This window comes from Mus musculus, chromosome 13, assembly GCF_000001635.26.
Source record: "Mus musculus strain C57BL/6J chromosome 13, GRCm38.p6 C57BL/6J".
Lineage (NCBI taxonomy): Eukaryota > Metazoa > Chordata > Mammalia > Rodentia > Muridae > Mus > Mus musculus.
This window is the reverse complement of record NC_000079.6, coordinates 36,114,227-36,130,307: the sequence shown is the minus strand read 5'-3', so window position 1 is coordinate 36,130,307 and position 16,081 is coordinate 36,114,227. Positions and strand designations below refer to the sequence as shown.

The 16,081-nt window shown below is 42.9% G+C and overlaps 2 protein-coding genes across 12 annotated transcripts in view; one reads left to right on the top strand and one right to left on the bottom strand.

Annotated features, from left to right (window-relative positions):
* The window catches only part of Fars2 (phenylalanine-tRNA synthetase 2 (mitochondrial)), a 420,168-nt gene extending 407,288 nt beyond the window's left edge, over positions 1 to 12,880 (bottom strand). For 2 of the 11 annotated variants that reach the window (XR_003950479.1, XM_006516770.4), the window contains exon 1: positions 12,303 to 12,668. The gene's annotated coding sequence lies outside the window, so the exon portion shown is untranslated. Of the gene's footprint in view, positions 1 to 274; positions 9,018 to 12,302 lie in introns of those variants that run through there. The other 9 variants (NM_024274.3, NM_001039189.2, XM_030247405.1 and 6 more) reach the window with 6 other exon arrangements.
* A 70-nt stretch (positions 12,881 to 12,950) lies between these two features.
* Lyrm4 (LYR motif containing 4) overlaps positions 12,951 to 16,081 on the top strand; it is a 138,561-nt gene continuing 135,430 nt past the window's right edge. The window contains exon 1 of the mRNA NM_201358.2: positions 12,951 to 13,233. Within this exon, the coding sequence (NP_958746.1) occupies positions 13,148 to 13,233 (86 nt within the window). The 5' untranslated portion in view covers positions 12,951 to 13,147. The remainder of the gene's footprint in view (positions 13,234 to 16,081) is intronic.

Sequence of the window (16,081 nt, the reverse complement as noted above, 5' to 3'; positions counted from 1 at the left end):
AGCAGCAGTTAGAAGAGAACGGTCACAGACTGACAGAAGAAGAGCTAGTTTCCCAAATGATGTATGCAGCTGTTAAAAGCAACGCATTAACAAACGCTTTTACAAAATTATTATTAGAGTTTATGTAGAAGAAGCAAGTATATAAAAAAGCAACATGATCATAAATGACTTCTTCAACATAAATACGTATCTAAAAATAAGGATTCCTTCAAGGAAGCTTGAGGAGCCCCTGCTTCCCCTCTTGCATGGAAGAGTAAGAAATGTGTCTGCTTACCAGTCCTAGTCAGGAGCCAGTGTGTGTTCCATGCAGTGAGATAAAGCATGAATGTGCACCCAGGTGGCACAGAAAGCAGAAACAAGCCAATAGCATGTACACATGACTTGTTGAAGACATCCCTGTGGCTGTGTGCAGTGGGGCACCATCTGGCTCATGGGCTGCAGGAAGCATGGCATACTGCCTGGCCTGAGCAACAGTTTTCCCAAGGCAGCACACTGACAAGTGAAAGGACACCAAGAACAGGCCTTCCGTGCAAGTACCTCAGATGATGGGCCAGAAGCAAAGAAGGAGGACACAACAGATCAAAGAGGAATTAGTTCATTCAAGGAAGATGGAGTTGAAAGGACCAAGTTCGGCTTTCTTTGGGTTTTGGAAAAGCCCAGGAAAATGTCTGTTAAACTCCTAGAGGACTAATTCACCCAGCTAACACAGAGCCACTGAATCCCTTTACTCTCCTCCCCTAATCTTGGCAGGGCTCTCAGTGGTAAGCAGTCCAAATAAGCAGAGAAGGAAAGCTCCAAACAGAACAATACAAAATAAAGATATGCCACCACAAGTTCCCATGGCTAGGGGCATGGGAAATGGTCCTTGGGAGAAGGCATGGGTAAGATCCAAGTTTCAATAAGGACAGTATTATACCCTACCCACTAAGTGAAATTTTAAACAGACACTGGAGTGGTTAGTTGTATTTGACAAGCATCTCAGGGGTGTGTGCTCAACATAAGAATCACAATATTGACAAATGACAAACAGAAATATTATGGTAAGGATCCAGGAAGACAGACATACAGATACACCCACAAGTTATCGTCCGTACATGGCAATCAAGCCTGCCAGCAAATGCATGGGAACAAAGCAGAGGACGCTAATAACTAGAACTGAGAGCTGCATTGGTCTAAGGACTGTTAGGAAGCTATTTAAAATCAGTGGCCACACAATGATTGCTCTTGATTGTCAACTTGATGACATTTAAAACCACCATAAAAACAAATCACTGGACATGTCTGTGAAGTACTACCTAGATTAGGTTAACTAAAATAGAAAGGCCTACCTCTAATGTGACTGGTAGCATCCCACCAGCTGCGGTCCCAGAGTGGAAGAAAGGAGAAAGCTAGTCAAGCAAAAGCATTCCTTGCTCTCTGCTTCCTTACTGAAGCAAGGTGATCATGTTGATGGACTGTTTCCCTAAAACATTAGCCACAATAAACCCATCCTTCATAATGGTGTTTTTAATCAGGCATTCTGTCACAGCATCAAGACAAGTAACACAGAATCTAAGCTTGGTATAGAGAGAAGGGAAGCTAAGAGGAGGATTCAGTGAAATGCACATATGGGAAGACCAACAGACCTTAAGTCCTAGTAGAGAGTGCGGAGCACAGTCTGGTGAAATATCAGGACACAGTAAGAGAAATGCTCAACATGGAGACTGCTAAGAAGTCAGCTCAATCCATGTTTGACTTCAAATCCTGGCTCTATCTACCGTTTATTGTCAGGAACATCAAATATGGCGCCACAAACAGCTCCCTAGCAACTGGTGCTTAATAAGCCAAAAGTAGTCTCCTTAGTACATAGGGAGCTGAGCTGGTAAGTTTTCAACCAGGACCATAGAGAAGCAGAAACAGCTGAACTACCCAGGCAGAATCACACACACTTCACATTACCTAAATACAAGAATTCTGCTAAATGAAAGACATCAAAACACAAAAAATAGAACTAAATCATGAACTGACTACTAAATTACGGACTAATTGGCAAATATTTGTGGAAGGCGATGAAAATAACTACTGAATCCAATGCAAAGTACAGTTACTAACTTACTTCTACATGTATCCTAATGTTGTCCAGCACATGAACAAAATTGAAGCTGCATTCGATGCAAGACAGTTTACTGATTGCCTATATTACCAAGGATGCGAGCCAAAGATGGCCTGATCCCTGAAATTAGTACAGACTGAGAGAACGTGCTTCTGCCACGTTAGTGAGGGGCTAAGAAGAAGCCCTGAAGCCAAGGAACTATCAGGCCAGCTGGGAACTATGAGGCTTAAGAGGCAGAGCTGCTCTTCCTTGATTAGGAAGAAACCATGGGGCTCCCAGGCTATTCTAGTCTAGGGTAAAAGTACGTTTTAACTCTGAAACAGATCCACCGCTCTTAAGACCAGACATATAATTTCAACAAACAGCATGAAACTCGACTACATGGAACACTAATGAATCACATCACTATGGTAGCTTCGTGTTTGAAAAATGGGATGACATTCCTGTGTTAGAAACTGTTAACAGGTAGCTCTGGGGCACACAAGAATTCACACAAGCCCTTCTTGCTGTACTAAAGAACTGATAAAAGTAGTTCGATTCTCCCTTGCTCCCACACCGACTGGAAACCACTATGCCAAATGACTGAGCTGGAAAGACCAGGGATCTTTTTTGTTTGTGTTGTGTTGTTTTGGTTTGGTTTTGAGCCAGGGTTTTTCTGTGGAGCCCCAGATGGCCTCTACTCCCTCTGTGGACGAGGCTGGCCTTAAACACACAGAGATCAACCTGCCTCTGCCTCCCAAGAGCCACCACTGCCAAGCCAGGAATCTTTTAAAACTCCCATCAATTTTCCAAATGTTGCAGGAGCTAAACATGGCGTGGGGGGTGGAAGGGAGGTTGGGGAAGGAGGAGAACATGATACCAAATAGGGAAAAAAAAGGCTAGGAGGGACCCCCACCAAACTAGAAAACCACAGTTCCTTCTCGTCCACTACTGAAGAAAGGCTCACCACATGTGCTGTGTGCAGGGATAATCACTCACTGTAGTCACTCTGACAGACATGCACACCAACTCTAACTTTTGAAACACAGAACCAAAGAGAATGCAGAACAGACAACCCTCAGACAACAAAGGAGACGGAAAGGAATGCTCACCCAGGGTAGAAATATTAAAAAAAAAAAAAAAAAAAAAAGCAGTAAATGTAAATTAGTATATAGAAAATGCAAGCATTTGGGGGATCAACATCTTCAGTTCAGATATCAGTATCACCTGAACTTGCTACTATTTAAAGTCTCTAAGCTTCAGGATAGGTTTCTGGTTTTATTTTTGCCAAAATTTGGGTAAAAATATCTGCTTTATTTACCTGGTATGAGAGACAGTCTCTGTCAGATTTATCAATGTCTGGTAACCCTTGCAAAGAAAGACCCCTAAAAGTTGTCAGTGACCATCAGGAAAATTTCTACCTGAAGCTTCAGGCCATATTACACTGACATGTAATCATTTTGCTTTGGAGGGGGCACCCTGAACTGGACACCCTGAGTCAGCCCAGGAAAGACAGCAATAGGCCCCTTCCCAAGCCCAGGCTGCAAAGCTGCAAGGGAAAAACCCTGAAACTTCTATGTCAGGCTGCTCAGTGCTACCACAAACGCTTGGTTACTCTGTGATGTTTCTGTAACAATTCACAATCTATCTCAAGGAATCCCCAACAATAAGACTGTGATTGGCCATAACTGCACAGCCACAGCTCCTGTATTACATGAAATGATGGAAGTAGACCAGCACCCCAATACCTGAGTTCAACCGGCTGACCATGCACAGAGGGTCAGCCCTGAAGCAAAGAATCCCTTTTACTGAGCCCCAACACCTGCCGCTCGATGAACAAAACCACAGCAATTGGAAATACTGCAGGCCATCGAATAACTGTACTTTGCAAGGCTTTGGATAAAACCTTTCAAGCCTCTAGGTAGCCCATGGCGATGGTGAGGACGAAGCCACTCTCTGGAGAAATAAAGACATGATAAGGCAATTTAGATATCAATTCTGAATTCTTAAAATTCTTCTGTCTCTGCAAACAAAATAAATTATGGCTCTCTCTTATGAGAATGGAGAGCTGGTTTCACAGTGCCTTCAGAGACAAAGGCTTGCAGATGAAGAGTCTAACTGTTAAGAATAATTCCAGGATCAAACTGTATGGACATGTTTGTGTCTCTAAGACAACTGAGGTACATGCCAGAGTCCAACATGATTATTTTTTAAAGATTTATTTATTTTTATATGAATACACTATGTAGCTTTCTTCAGACACACCAGAAGAGGGTGGCAGATCCCATTACAGATGGTTTTGAGCCACCATGTGGTTGCTAGGAAATGACCTCTGGAAAAGCAGGGCTATAACAGAGGCCAGTGAACAAACTCTATGACACTGAGAAACAGCACATGTTACTACAAAAGACACAGACAAAAGACACAGAATCTAAAGACTTGAGGATTCTTTTCTTCACTCATTCACCAAATGTTTACTGAACATCTATGTTATGATTACAGTGATGAGCAAAATAGACATGGCCTTCTGTCCTGGGATTAACACTTATGTAAGAAATCAACACTTAACTAGTATAAGACTAGATAGGTTCAAAATAGAGTTGCTTGTGTCCAACCCTGCCAAAAAACAAAATTAATAAAGCTGGAAAGTTTTTGAAGGTCAGGATCCTTAAGGCCATATGCTTGGTAACAAGAACTATCTATCCCAAGACACTATTAGAATGTAAGGATTTGTATGCAATAACTGTTTGCCCAACCATTTGATCCTCAAATACCTTTGCAGCTAGTCTTATGGCCAATGTATTATTTCAAAAATCAATAAAACTTTCAGTTACCCATAAAATTCCGTGTACCCCTTAAAGTCACCTCTGTACCTCGCAAAGTCATCTGCATGCCCACCCCTTTAATAAACTCCTAGCGTCCAAGGCACAGATATTCAGCACAGCAAAGCTTCCGGCTTATTAGCAGTAAATATCAGGATTCTTCAGCAAGTCTTTGTGACACTAATTACCTATCATTATACAGACATATAATTTTAAGTCATAAAGCCAAGGGAGAGAATCGAGTGTTAGAAGACATAATGAAACCATGAGGTGTGACTTAAATTACAACCCAGTAACAGTCACGCAACACATGACATTTAATCTAAGTGATCCTCAATCAAGTGAAGACTGTGAGAGATGAGTGATTGTTCTAGAGAGGCTTTTGTATACATTCTTAAGGGAAAAGAATCTTAGTCCACATTTATACATAACAGATTTCTACAAAACAAATACATGAAAATATCCTAAAACTTCCTAAGTAGCAAAGACTACCTCAAAATATGTAGCAACAAATTCTAAATCAAAACTTTAAAAAGCTGAAGCAAGAACACTCACGTTTGTTTACTTATAACAAATTTATGTATAACACTGTTATGGTTTGAGAGTAAAATGTTCCCCCATAGGCTTATAGCTTGGGACAGCTGGCCCACAGCTGGTGGTGCTGTTTGGGGCACTTGGGAGTCTTAGTCGGCCATCAATGGGAGGAGAAGTCCTTGGTCTTGTGAAGGTTCTATGCCCCAGTATAGGGGAAGGCCAGGGCCAGGAGGTGGGAGTGAGTGGGTTGGGGAGCAGGGGAAGGGGAAAGGGGGAAGGGGATTTTCTGAGAGGAAACTAGGAAAGGGGATAACATTTGAAATGTAAATAAAGAAAATATCTAACTAAAAAATAAATAACTAATTAATTAATTTAAAAAAAGAGAGATGAGGGCAAACTGGAGGAAGTAGGTGACTTGATGGGGTGGGGAGTTGAAAAACCATGACTGCCTAAAACCATTCATTTTTAGGAGCCAGGCAATGGTCAGGAGGAAGCAATTAAACTCTGTCAAATTCACAGTCAACTAACAGTTTGTTGGACTCATCTGCTAATTTTCACAGGTGAGCCAACTTAAAGAATTCAGATGAATTAGTTCATTCAACCACTGATGTTCATTAATCAAACACTATGTGCAAAGCTAAATATAAAGTATTGGGGGAAAGATGATAATCAGAGACAGTACCTATCCTCAGATCTTCAGCCTAATATCCAGATCAATATTAATTGAATAACTACCTACAGAAGCATGCAACTCTGGCAAGACTACTCTAGTGAATTTTGTGGCTCTCTACAATAAACAACGCCTCCCTCCTCGTCTTCACTACCTGCATTTCTGTGTGTGTAGCCAACACCAACATACTCATATCCCAACTTTCATGCTTACCCACTAAGAACATCTGTGCCCATCTGGCTCTAAAAGTCAGGCAGGTGATTCAAACTAAATAATTATAACCCTGTTCCTGACATCGTATTGCCTCAAAGACAGATGAGCATGGATGGGGACAATGAATGACAAGAATGGACTGGCAGTCCTTCTCTAGAAGCTCTGCTCCTCCTCTCAGGTTCTAGAAACAAGCACCCAACAAGTATTAGTGGTAAAAACCAAGACAGACTGAACCCTGAGGACTGAGTAGACTCAGAGAAGACTTCTTAGGAAAAAGAACAAAACCAGGTCTTTAGCAATGTCACTCAAACCATCTGGACTTCTATTGGACTCTGAACTCTCATGTCACAGGAATCAACAAAACTACTAAAAAGATGTGAATCTGCTTGACTCTGCTGTCTGTGACGAGGCCTGACACTCTCAGTTGAAAAGGCACTTCACAATTCTGAGGCACATCAAAGTGGGAGATCTGCTTCAATTAAAGAAGGTACATTCACATAGTAACTTCTTCACTATGATTAGAAGGAAGAGAATTCAAGGTAGCTGGCCTAGCCCCAGCTTAGGTATGGGCCAGAAAGGAAAGACGTGCAAAAGAAATAGAAAAGCACATATGAAAATAGTAATGGATGGAACAGGCTAGAGAACTGGCCAGGGATTGCAGTCACTGCTGAGAGTTCAGACTACATCCTGAAGTGCTGCCGTGTACCAGAGAGACACAGGATCATAGAAATCACAGTCTACAGTGTAATGAAAATTATACATATCATACCACAGACTGACCCTGCAACAAACATTTTATTTCCAAACATATCTCTCAATGACACAGAAAAAGATAATGAGAAAACACTACAACTGAGCACTTGAGAACTCTTCTCAGCGGTTCATAGCAGAAGGGCATCAAAGGTCAGGCTGGATAGCCCCCCAGGCAAGCTCTAGAAGTGTGATGCCAACCCTCTGGCAGGTTGCCCAGGTATATATGAAAAAGCAGGCTGTACAAGCCAGGAGGAGCAAGCCAGTAAGTAACACGCCTCCACCGCCTCTGCTCCTGCCTCTGGGTTCCTGCCATTTGACTTCCTGTCCTGGTTTCCTTCAATGATGAACAGGGATATAGAAGCAAAGGCTAAGAATAAACCCTTTCCTCTCCAAGGTGCTTTGGTCATGGTGTTTCATCACAGCAATAGTAACACTAAGGCACTCATGCTATATGATATGCCTCCATAGACTTAAAGCAGTCATGAGGCAAAATAAACCTCTCCTCTTTATCATTAGATTATTTCATGTATACTGTTTAAGTGACAGAATGCTGGCACATGGAATCTTTGCCTCAAAAACTTCAAAAAGAGTGTGCTACATGCTAAGCTTTCTCCAATAGCGCTACTTCTTAACTTACGTTCCTCCAAGAATTACTATGAAGATAATGTTCCCAATAAAGTTATCCTCATTAACTAAACCTAACTCCATAGTACTGTCTGCCAATATTACTGTAATCCATTTCACCAAAGGCTCTTATTACTCTTAAACATTATTAGTTAATTCAAGCTAACAAGTGCACACACATAACAAGTTTACCAAGCTAAATTGCTGCTATTATGCTCAGCAAATAAATGTTTTGGCTAGTAAGTTATGAAATATTAAATCACATAGAAGTATTCACTGCGATGGCACAGACAGCATGCATGAACTCTATGCATGGACTCAGGCTAATCAGAGTCTCCAGCATAATTGCAAACACGTACTATCCTACTGAGAAATCAGTTATTGTGATATCTCAGACCTACAGGCTAAAGGAATAGTTCAGTGGGAGAGGGCTTGCCTTGAACACCCAGGTTTTGATCCACAGAAGTAGAAATAATGCAGAGCACTAAGTGTCAAGTACACTAAGACTCTGAGGTAGGATTTCTCCACTGACATTAACAAACATTAACAAAGTCAGCATACAACGCTCGAGTGTTTTCAGTAAACAACCGACTTACAGGCATAAACAGGAAGTGAACGCTCTTAGTCCTCATTCTAAAGAGTCAATCACAAGTTCAAATTCATCTTTACAAAAATTACTAAAATGGGATACTAGTAAACTGACTAGCAAAGCTCAAATAAGAGAAAATAAGCCAGATAAGTAAGAGAAAATAAGCCAGATAAGTTAACAGCTATTATACTTTATTATGCTAACTTGACTAGAGCACCATTCTCATATACAAGAAAAATATAATAATAATAGCTACCCTTCACATGTAGTAATAAAAACATGATGATACTTGGTAACAGAATATTGGCCTGTCAAAGAATCCTCATGTTAATGGTAACTTTGGGAAAGAAAACATGGTTTCTTTCCAAAAGGAGAAAATATTTGGTTTAAAGAAATAAAAATTCAAGCCAGGCATGGTGGCACACGCCTTTAGTCCCAGCACTTGGGAGGCAGAGGCAGGCGGATTTCTGAGTTCAAGGACAGCCGGGGCTACACAGAGAAACCCTGTCTCAAAATACAAACAAACAAACAAACAAAAAGAAATAAAAATTCTGGACAACTGGCTGGAAATTTCATCATTGTTGCCCACAAGCTGAAGAACCTAACCACTAAAGAGTAAAGATTTCCTTAAGCCTGTTTGAAAAGATGCTCTATAGAAATTCCCTCTCGCCCGGCTTGGTGGCGCACACCTTTGATCCCAGCACTTGGGAGGCAGAGGCAGGTGGATTTCTGAGTTCGAGGCCAGCCTGGTCTACAGAGTGAGTTCCAGGACAGCCAGGGTTACACAGAGAAACCCTGTCTGGAAAAACCAAAAAAAAAAAAAAAAAAAAAGAAAGAAAAAAGAAATTCCCTCTCTCCCTCTCTCCCTCTCCCACTCCTCCTCCCCCTCCCCCTCTCTCTTCCCCCTTCCCCACAGATGCTCTATAGAAATTCCCTCTCTCCCCCTCCCTCCCCCTCCCCCTTCTCCTCTCCCTCACACAGACACACACACAGACACACCAAACCTTTTCTCTTGAAGTGTAACTAATACCATAAAAAAAAGAAAGAAAAAGTGCAAAAACACTTCAGAGTTTCAGTTAGTACTTATAGAATTTACTTTACAGAGGAGTTAGTTTTACAAGTATGTGCAGATGTAACCAAACTAAAATTCCAATGTGACTAAAATTTACCATTATAAAAAAAAAAAAAAAAAAAAAAAAAAAAAAAAAAAGAAGAAGAAGCTGCTGCCAAGCCTGACAACCTAGGATCAAGCTTGGGCCCTTCATGGTAGAAAGAGAGAACCAACTTTCTCAAGTTCTCCTCTAACCTCCAGATGTACACCACAGCACACAAACAGTAAATGCAAACAACTGAGAGAGAGAGGAGAGAGAGAGACAGAGAGACAGGCAGAGAATAATGCAGATCTAACCCCAGCACTTGGAAGGCAGAGGCAAGTAGGTCCCTGAGTTCAAGGCCAGCCTGGTTGATTTTCAGAGTGAGTTCCAGGTCAGCCAGGCTACACAGAGAAACACTGTCTCGGAAAAACAAAAGAGAGAGAGACAGAGAGAGACCTACAAAGACAGAAAGAACACAAGAGAGACAGAGAGAGCAAGAAGGGGAGAGGAGGAATCATTTCAAGGTCAAATTCCTGGAGCTGGCACAGAAGACCGTATGTATGAAGTATGACAGCAAGCTAGACAGAATACATCCTCAGCTAACAGCCACGACAGCCCATTTTCAACTGTCTGATCCTGGCTAAATCATCTACTCTCTCAGCTTGCCTTTCCTTAGGGGACAAGCTGTGCCCTCTCAGCTTGTGGCATCATTGACTGAGATCACATGAGGGTTCAGATCACTTAGTGTCTTCTCGATGCATGGCCTTACCCCCAGCTCTGGAAAGAATCCACTCCCCACCGTAGTCTTTAAGCTACAGTTATTTTCTCTCTAGCCTCAGGAAAGTCTCCCTTCCACTCTGCCCAAGATGAAAGGAACGCTTCCTCTTCAAAGGAGGCCCTTCCACGCCCGTGCATCCAAAGTCTCAGGGCCCAGCTTGAATCTGAACCTTCAGAGCCAACCCAAACACAACCTCCACCTTAACAGGCCCTAATTCTCAGGGCTCAATGTTTCTCTACCCTGGCAACATCCAGGGACAGGGGAACGCCACCAGGAGGCAGGAGCAGGTGGACCTCTCAGGTCAAGGCCAGCCTGATCTACAGAGCAAGCACCAAAACAGCCAAGAAAGAAAAGAAAGGGGGCAGGGGGAGAGACTTGGAATAGCATTAACTAATGCCATGTTACAGCAATTGATTTGAACAAAGGAAAAACAAAATGGCATGAGAATCAAGCAGCAAATCCAAAACCAAACAAAGTAGATGCTAGAATCCTCACAACAATGTGATCCGGAAGCCTTTACAGAAAATGTCATTGGCAGCAACATAATCATCTACTCAATAGCTTACAAGTTGGCTATTGAAATGGTTATAGGACCTCTTGAAAAATGTTTAATTACTGTGATTTAACTCTACATTAGATTAGTCGATTGTGTTCATTGCTAGTACAAAGTCCAAATCCATAGCCTGACTAATTTTCCCCAACACTAAGAAGCTATCAGTTTCCTAATCTCAACTGCTCTTTAACTGAAAAAGCTACTGCCCAAACTATTTTAACTCTGCATATTCTATGAGCTGCATTTGATCACACAAAGATAAGCCAGGTCGATACATTACTGTACACATTAGTAATTAACTCCTTTGTAATTAGGCATCAACTGCATACAGTAATTATCCTAATTTCACTTTCAAGATGAAAGTAAAATACATTTAAAACATATTCCCCACTCTTTTATGACAAATCAAAGTAATTTAAAACGTTTTTCCTTCTCATTCTGGTAATTTTGTCTACCTGTAACTTTTAATGTGTAGGTTTTCCTGGGGCATTATTATCAATAGCAATCAATATTCTATTACCTCAAGAGACCACAGCTCTGTTCTGACTCTGCAACAAGGGGAAAACCTACTTTACAGATGTCAGCCATTTAGAAAGTTGCAAGTAAAACTCAAAATATTAATGGATCCCATTAAACTTGAGTCAGTGACCTGATCAAACAAACAGAAAGGGAACAAAAGGCAAGTTCTGTTCCATTTATTTAAAAATTAAATTTGAAATTTAAAAATCTATTTTGACTAAGACAAAAATCAAACAGGGGCTTAAGAGTGTTTTTATAAAAGCACTGTATCGTCAATACCTTTGATTGCCACTACATCAAGACGAGTAGGTATACTTAGATTCAAGGACAACAAGTTGCAAACATGTGATCCAGAAAAACACAGATTGTTTCGAATAGAGAATGAAAGCTTGATACACCAAAACAAATGATAAGGCATGGTAAATTGACTTCCGTCTTATCGTTAAAATGACTCTTTGCTGTATTTAGGGACAGAGAATTTGCAGGTAGTGGCTTGTTGCACCATCTTAATATAAAACAATATTCCAAAACTAACGAGTGAGTTCCAAACACAAGAACCAGAATTATTCGAAGCTTCTCTTCGCACAGTCCTAAGATCAAGGAACAACCCAAAAACTTAAGTACTTTAGTAAGCTGGTCCGTGATAGCTAAAAGCTGAGAAAAACCCTCTTTTTGCCTTGGGTCTGAAATGATGTCTAGGAAATCCCCTAAAGTCCTAAGGGTTCCCTTATTAATCATGACATCTAATTTATTTATGTGCTTGTTTGTTTATTTATGTTTACGCACTACAAAACCGTGCTCTTAACAAAAACAGTAGTGCATCCCACACTTTTAATCCCAGCACCGGGAAATCTGTGACCAGGAGCTCAAGGGCAGTCTGGACTACAAAACGAGACCCCGTCTCAAAAACAGGAAAGAAAAAAAAAAAAAAACAGAAAAGAAAAGAAAGAAAAAATAGTAAACAAACAAAAAATAGTGTAGCCCCTTAGTGAAGATCCCGGAAATGGAAGTCACAGCCGAATGCAAAGTGCATAACAGTCGGCGACCTGACACCTCTACTCTGCAGCAAGGCCAGCACTCACCCAGCGTACGCCGGGGAAACCAAACGCGGGCGTTTCGAAGTCCGCAAAGCGGCCACACACTCACTCCGCCGTCACTGAGCTTAACCTCTGGCTACCGAGACGCTGGGCGCGCTGGGCGCCGCCATCTTGACGGGAAGAGGCCAGGGCCCTAGGTCCCTTGAGCCGCTCGCCCAAAGACAAGCCGGTGCGCCAGGAAGTCGCCAGCTAGTTACCTCCGCACCACTGGCGCTGCGTCCCCCAGTCACGATGACACTGATAAACTCAGGCTGCCAACCAGACGGATCCAAAGCAAAGTCACCCTCGTTTTCGTGCACAGCAGGTCAGGCAGCGCCAAAGACAGCCGAGCCGGGCAGGGGCAGGGCTGGGGAGCGCGGCTCGTAACCCAGGCAACGGGGCCTAGGCAGGTGTAGGGGGCGTGGTGTCAGGAGACACCGGGATCTCGGCCACGCCCCCGGGCGGTTCGAAAGGCGGAGGAGGCTTTGAGCCCTGGTGTTCGAGCCCGCGACTGTCCTCCCGAGGAGCGAGCCTGGGGCTGGACGGCTCGGCCTCCTGCCGCCCGAGGAGCCTGTGAGGAACGCGGAGCCTCCAGGACACGGGCGCCACCCCTTAGCTGCCCGCCGCCCTGCCTGCGGCGCCACCTCTCGCGCAGGACGCGAGCCAGGCCGCGCGCGAGCCAGGCGGAGCCTCTCTTCTCCTGCCTTCCAGCGTGCTTTTTTTTTTTTTTTTTTTTTTTTGCATCGTTTGACATTTGGGTTCAGTTAAACTTGGGGCTTCTACGAAGAAGGACCTGTTTGGTTTTGTTGTTAGGGTGTTTTTTGGTTTGTTTGTTTTTGTTTATTTTCAACATGGCAGCCTCCAGCCGCGCACAAGTTTTAGATCTGTACCGGGCGATGATGAGAGAGAGCAAGCATTTCAGCGCCTACAATTACAGGTGACCCGGGGGGAGGGCCGGGAATCGGGTGCCCAGCTCTGTCTGCGGGGGTCGCGGATCAGGCGGCCACAACCTGTGAAAGTGACAGGCTCCACTCCCATGACGCGCACGTGCAACTGTCCACCCCCAGGTGTGACCCTCAGAGCCCTGGAGGGGAGGAGCCAAGGACTTGCCCTTCAAATGCTGGGATACCTTCCCTGAACTGACACCCACATAGGGGCTTTAGGACCATTAAACAGTGTCCTGTTTCTGCGGTACAAAGTGATGAACGCGAAGCTACCAGTGAGAAGCTAGGACAAGGAAACTTAGGGCATACCTATATCTTGCCTTGAGATTACAAGAGTGGAAGCAGGCAGTCTAGACCACGTGGACACAAAACTGAAGGCTTGCTCTAGGGCCCCCTTTCATTTCACTAGTGTTTTAATTCGTGACGTTGGTTCCAAGTATCAGATACGTTCTTACTAAAGGATGGTGGAGAGGGGCTACATATTCATGTTAAAGGTAAAATGAGTTGCTAAGCCTTTAAAAACTGAATTCTTAGTTTATCCAGCCTCGCCAAACTGAAATCTTACTGCTAGATCCTAGAGTCTAGGACCTATAACAAGAGGACAGGAGCATCAATTCTTCAAAAACATTTAAAACTTAAATTTATTTTAAGTTATAAAATGTATGTTAATGAGTTACTATGCGTGCACCTCACTTAAATGCACTAAAACTTACATTTTTAACTCTGCCCCATTTCTTTCCTTGCTTGGCCTATTCCCCTACTTGTATGAGTCCCTTATACTTCCTTGCCACATGGTAGTGGTGCACACCTTTAACCCCAGCACTGGGAAGGCACAGGCAGCCAGAGCGCTGAAATCGAGGCCACCATGAACTACACAGAGAAACCCAGTCTCAAAAAAACCAAAACAACACACACACACACACACACACAAAACTCTACCTCAGAACCTCCACCTTCACAGTTTCTGCTTCTTTGAAACTTCTGACCCAACATTTCTGTAGAGTTTTAGGGTTTTTCTGATATTTGGTGTCTTATTGATTAATTACCTGAATCCTTTGAGATTGAATCTAAGAATAAGAATCTGATGAAACCAGCTCATTTTCTCCAGACAGTTTGCTTATTTTCATTTATTTCCCAAGTCTTTCAAGTACTTAACAAGCTGTCCTTCACAGCTGCCCAGGCATGGGCTGGGTGTCTTGGCAGTTAACTCCTGAAACAGACCTGGTTCTAGGTGCACCCTTCTCTAGGGATTGAGCTACCCGTCCGGCTATGCACTACTTTAGTCTGTGAACAGATGCACCAACTTTCCCAGCAGTAATTCATATTTCAGAAACCTGCTGAGAAAATAATAGTTGTCGTGTCAACTGAGAATAGCACATGGGTTGGACAAGTGAGCTCATACCCAGCCGAACATAGGTTTTGATTTTATGTGATGACATTGGCTTTGGAGGAGAGGGGGCATAAACACTAAACCTCCTGGTAGGAGTTTCCACAAATACCTGTTATTACTTACTATTGATGGAAGACAGGAAACATGGAAGTAAATGCTTGGAGTGTTCCTTGCAGTCTAGAAGATGTCTGTCTCAAGAATAAAAATGGACTGAATAAACAGAGACTAAGCAGAGGTTCACACTGGGGGGCCCAACTGGAAACAAGTTCTGTAAAACACTGATAGCAACCCTAACAGAATATGCAGCTTTAGAGTTACTGGGCCTCAAGGACTTAGTTTTCTTGGTGATGAAACTAATTCACTGGACTACACAGCCTCTTAGGGGCCTTTTCGTCCTAAACTTCCATCTGGAAGTGACTTAAGAGCCAATACAGAAAGGTAGGCTGTGCCTCACAGAAAATTGAGACTGAGCTTCAACACAAGCAGCTGTGTGCTGACACGCACGCAGAGAGTAGTCTGTGCCTCACACAGATGTAATTTCCACAGGAATCAGGTGCTCTCCTTTTCCAGATACCATGTATCGAAACCCTGTGAACCCTGCCAGCATTATGTCCCATGAAATAAAACTAGCGTCATATAAAATAAGACTGCCTTTACAAATACCCTATAGAATTCAAATATAGCCCTGTCCCTCCATTGTCAATCCAACACAGTCATTCACTAAGTACCCATTGAGCACTTCTTTGTGATGGACTATTTTTCATGAATCGAAACTAAGCACTAGAGAAACTAAGTCTGCAACAAGAAGGTGGAAAGGGCCACATATACCAGGGTATATAGTCTCTGCTGTGGAACCCAGATTTCATTCTTGGAGTTCTGAGGATTAGGTAAGGTCCTTTGGGCAGCAAGATAAAAGAATCTCAAGCTAGAAGTAAAGATGTCAGAGGGAGTTGCTTATAATGGTGCAGAGGATAAACTAGAGGACATAGAGAACAGACTTTTGGTAAATAGGTAAAGGAGAGTATTACAACTCTGATGATTTGTTGCTGTCTTAGTCACTGTTCTATTTCTGTGAAGAGACACCACAACCAAGGCGAGTCTTATAAAAGAAGGCATTTAATTGGGGCTGGCTTTCAGTTTCAGAGGTTTAGTTCATTTTCAGCATGGCAAGGAGCGTGGCAGCATGCATGCAGACATGGTGCTGGAGAAGGAGCTGGGAGTTCTACATCCAGGTCTCCAGGTGGGAGAGAGAGAGAGAGAGAGAGAGAGAGAGAGAGAGAGAGAGAGACTGACTGAGACTGGGCCTGACTCTTAAAACCCCAAGACACACATCCTCCAACAAAGCCACTCTTCCTGATCCTTCTAATTCTTTCAAAAACTTCTACTCCCTGATGACTATTCAACAAATAGATGAGCCTATGGAGGCCAATCTCATTCAAACCACCATAGGT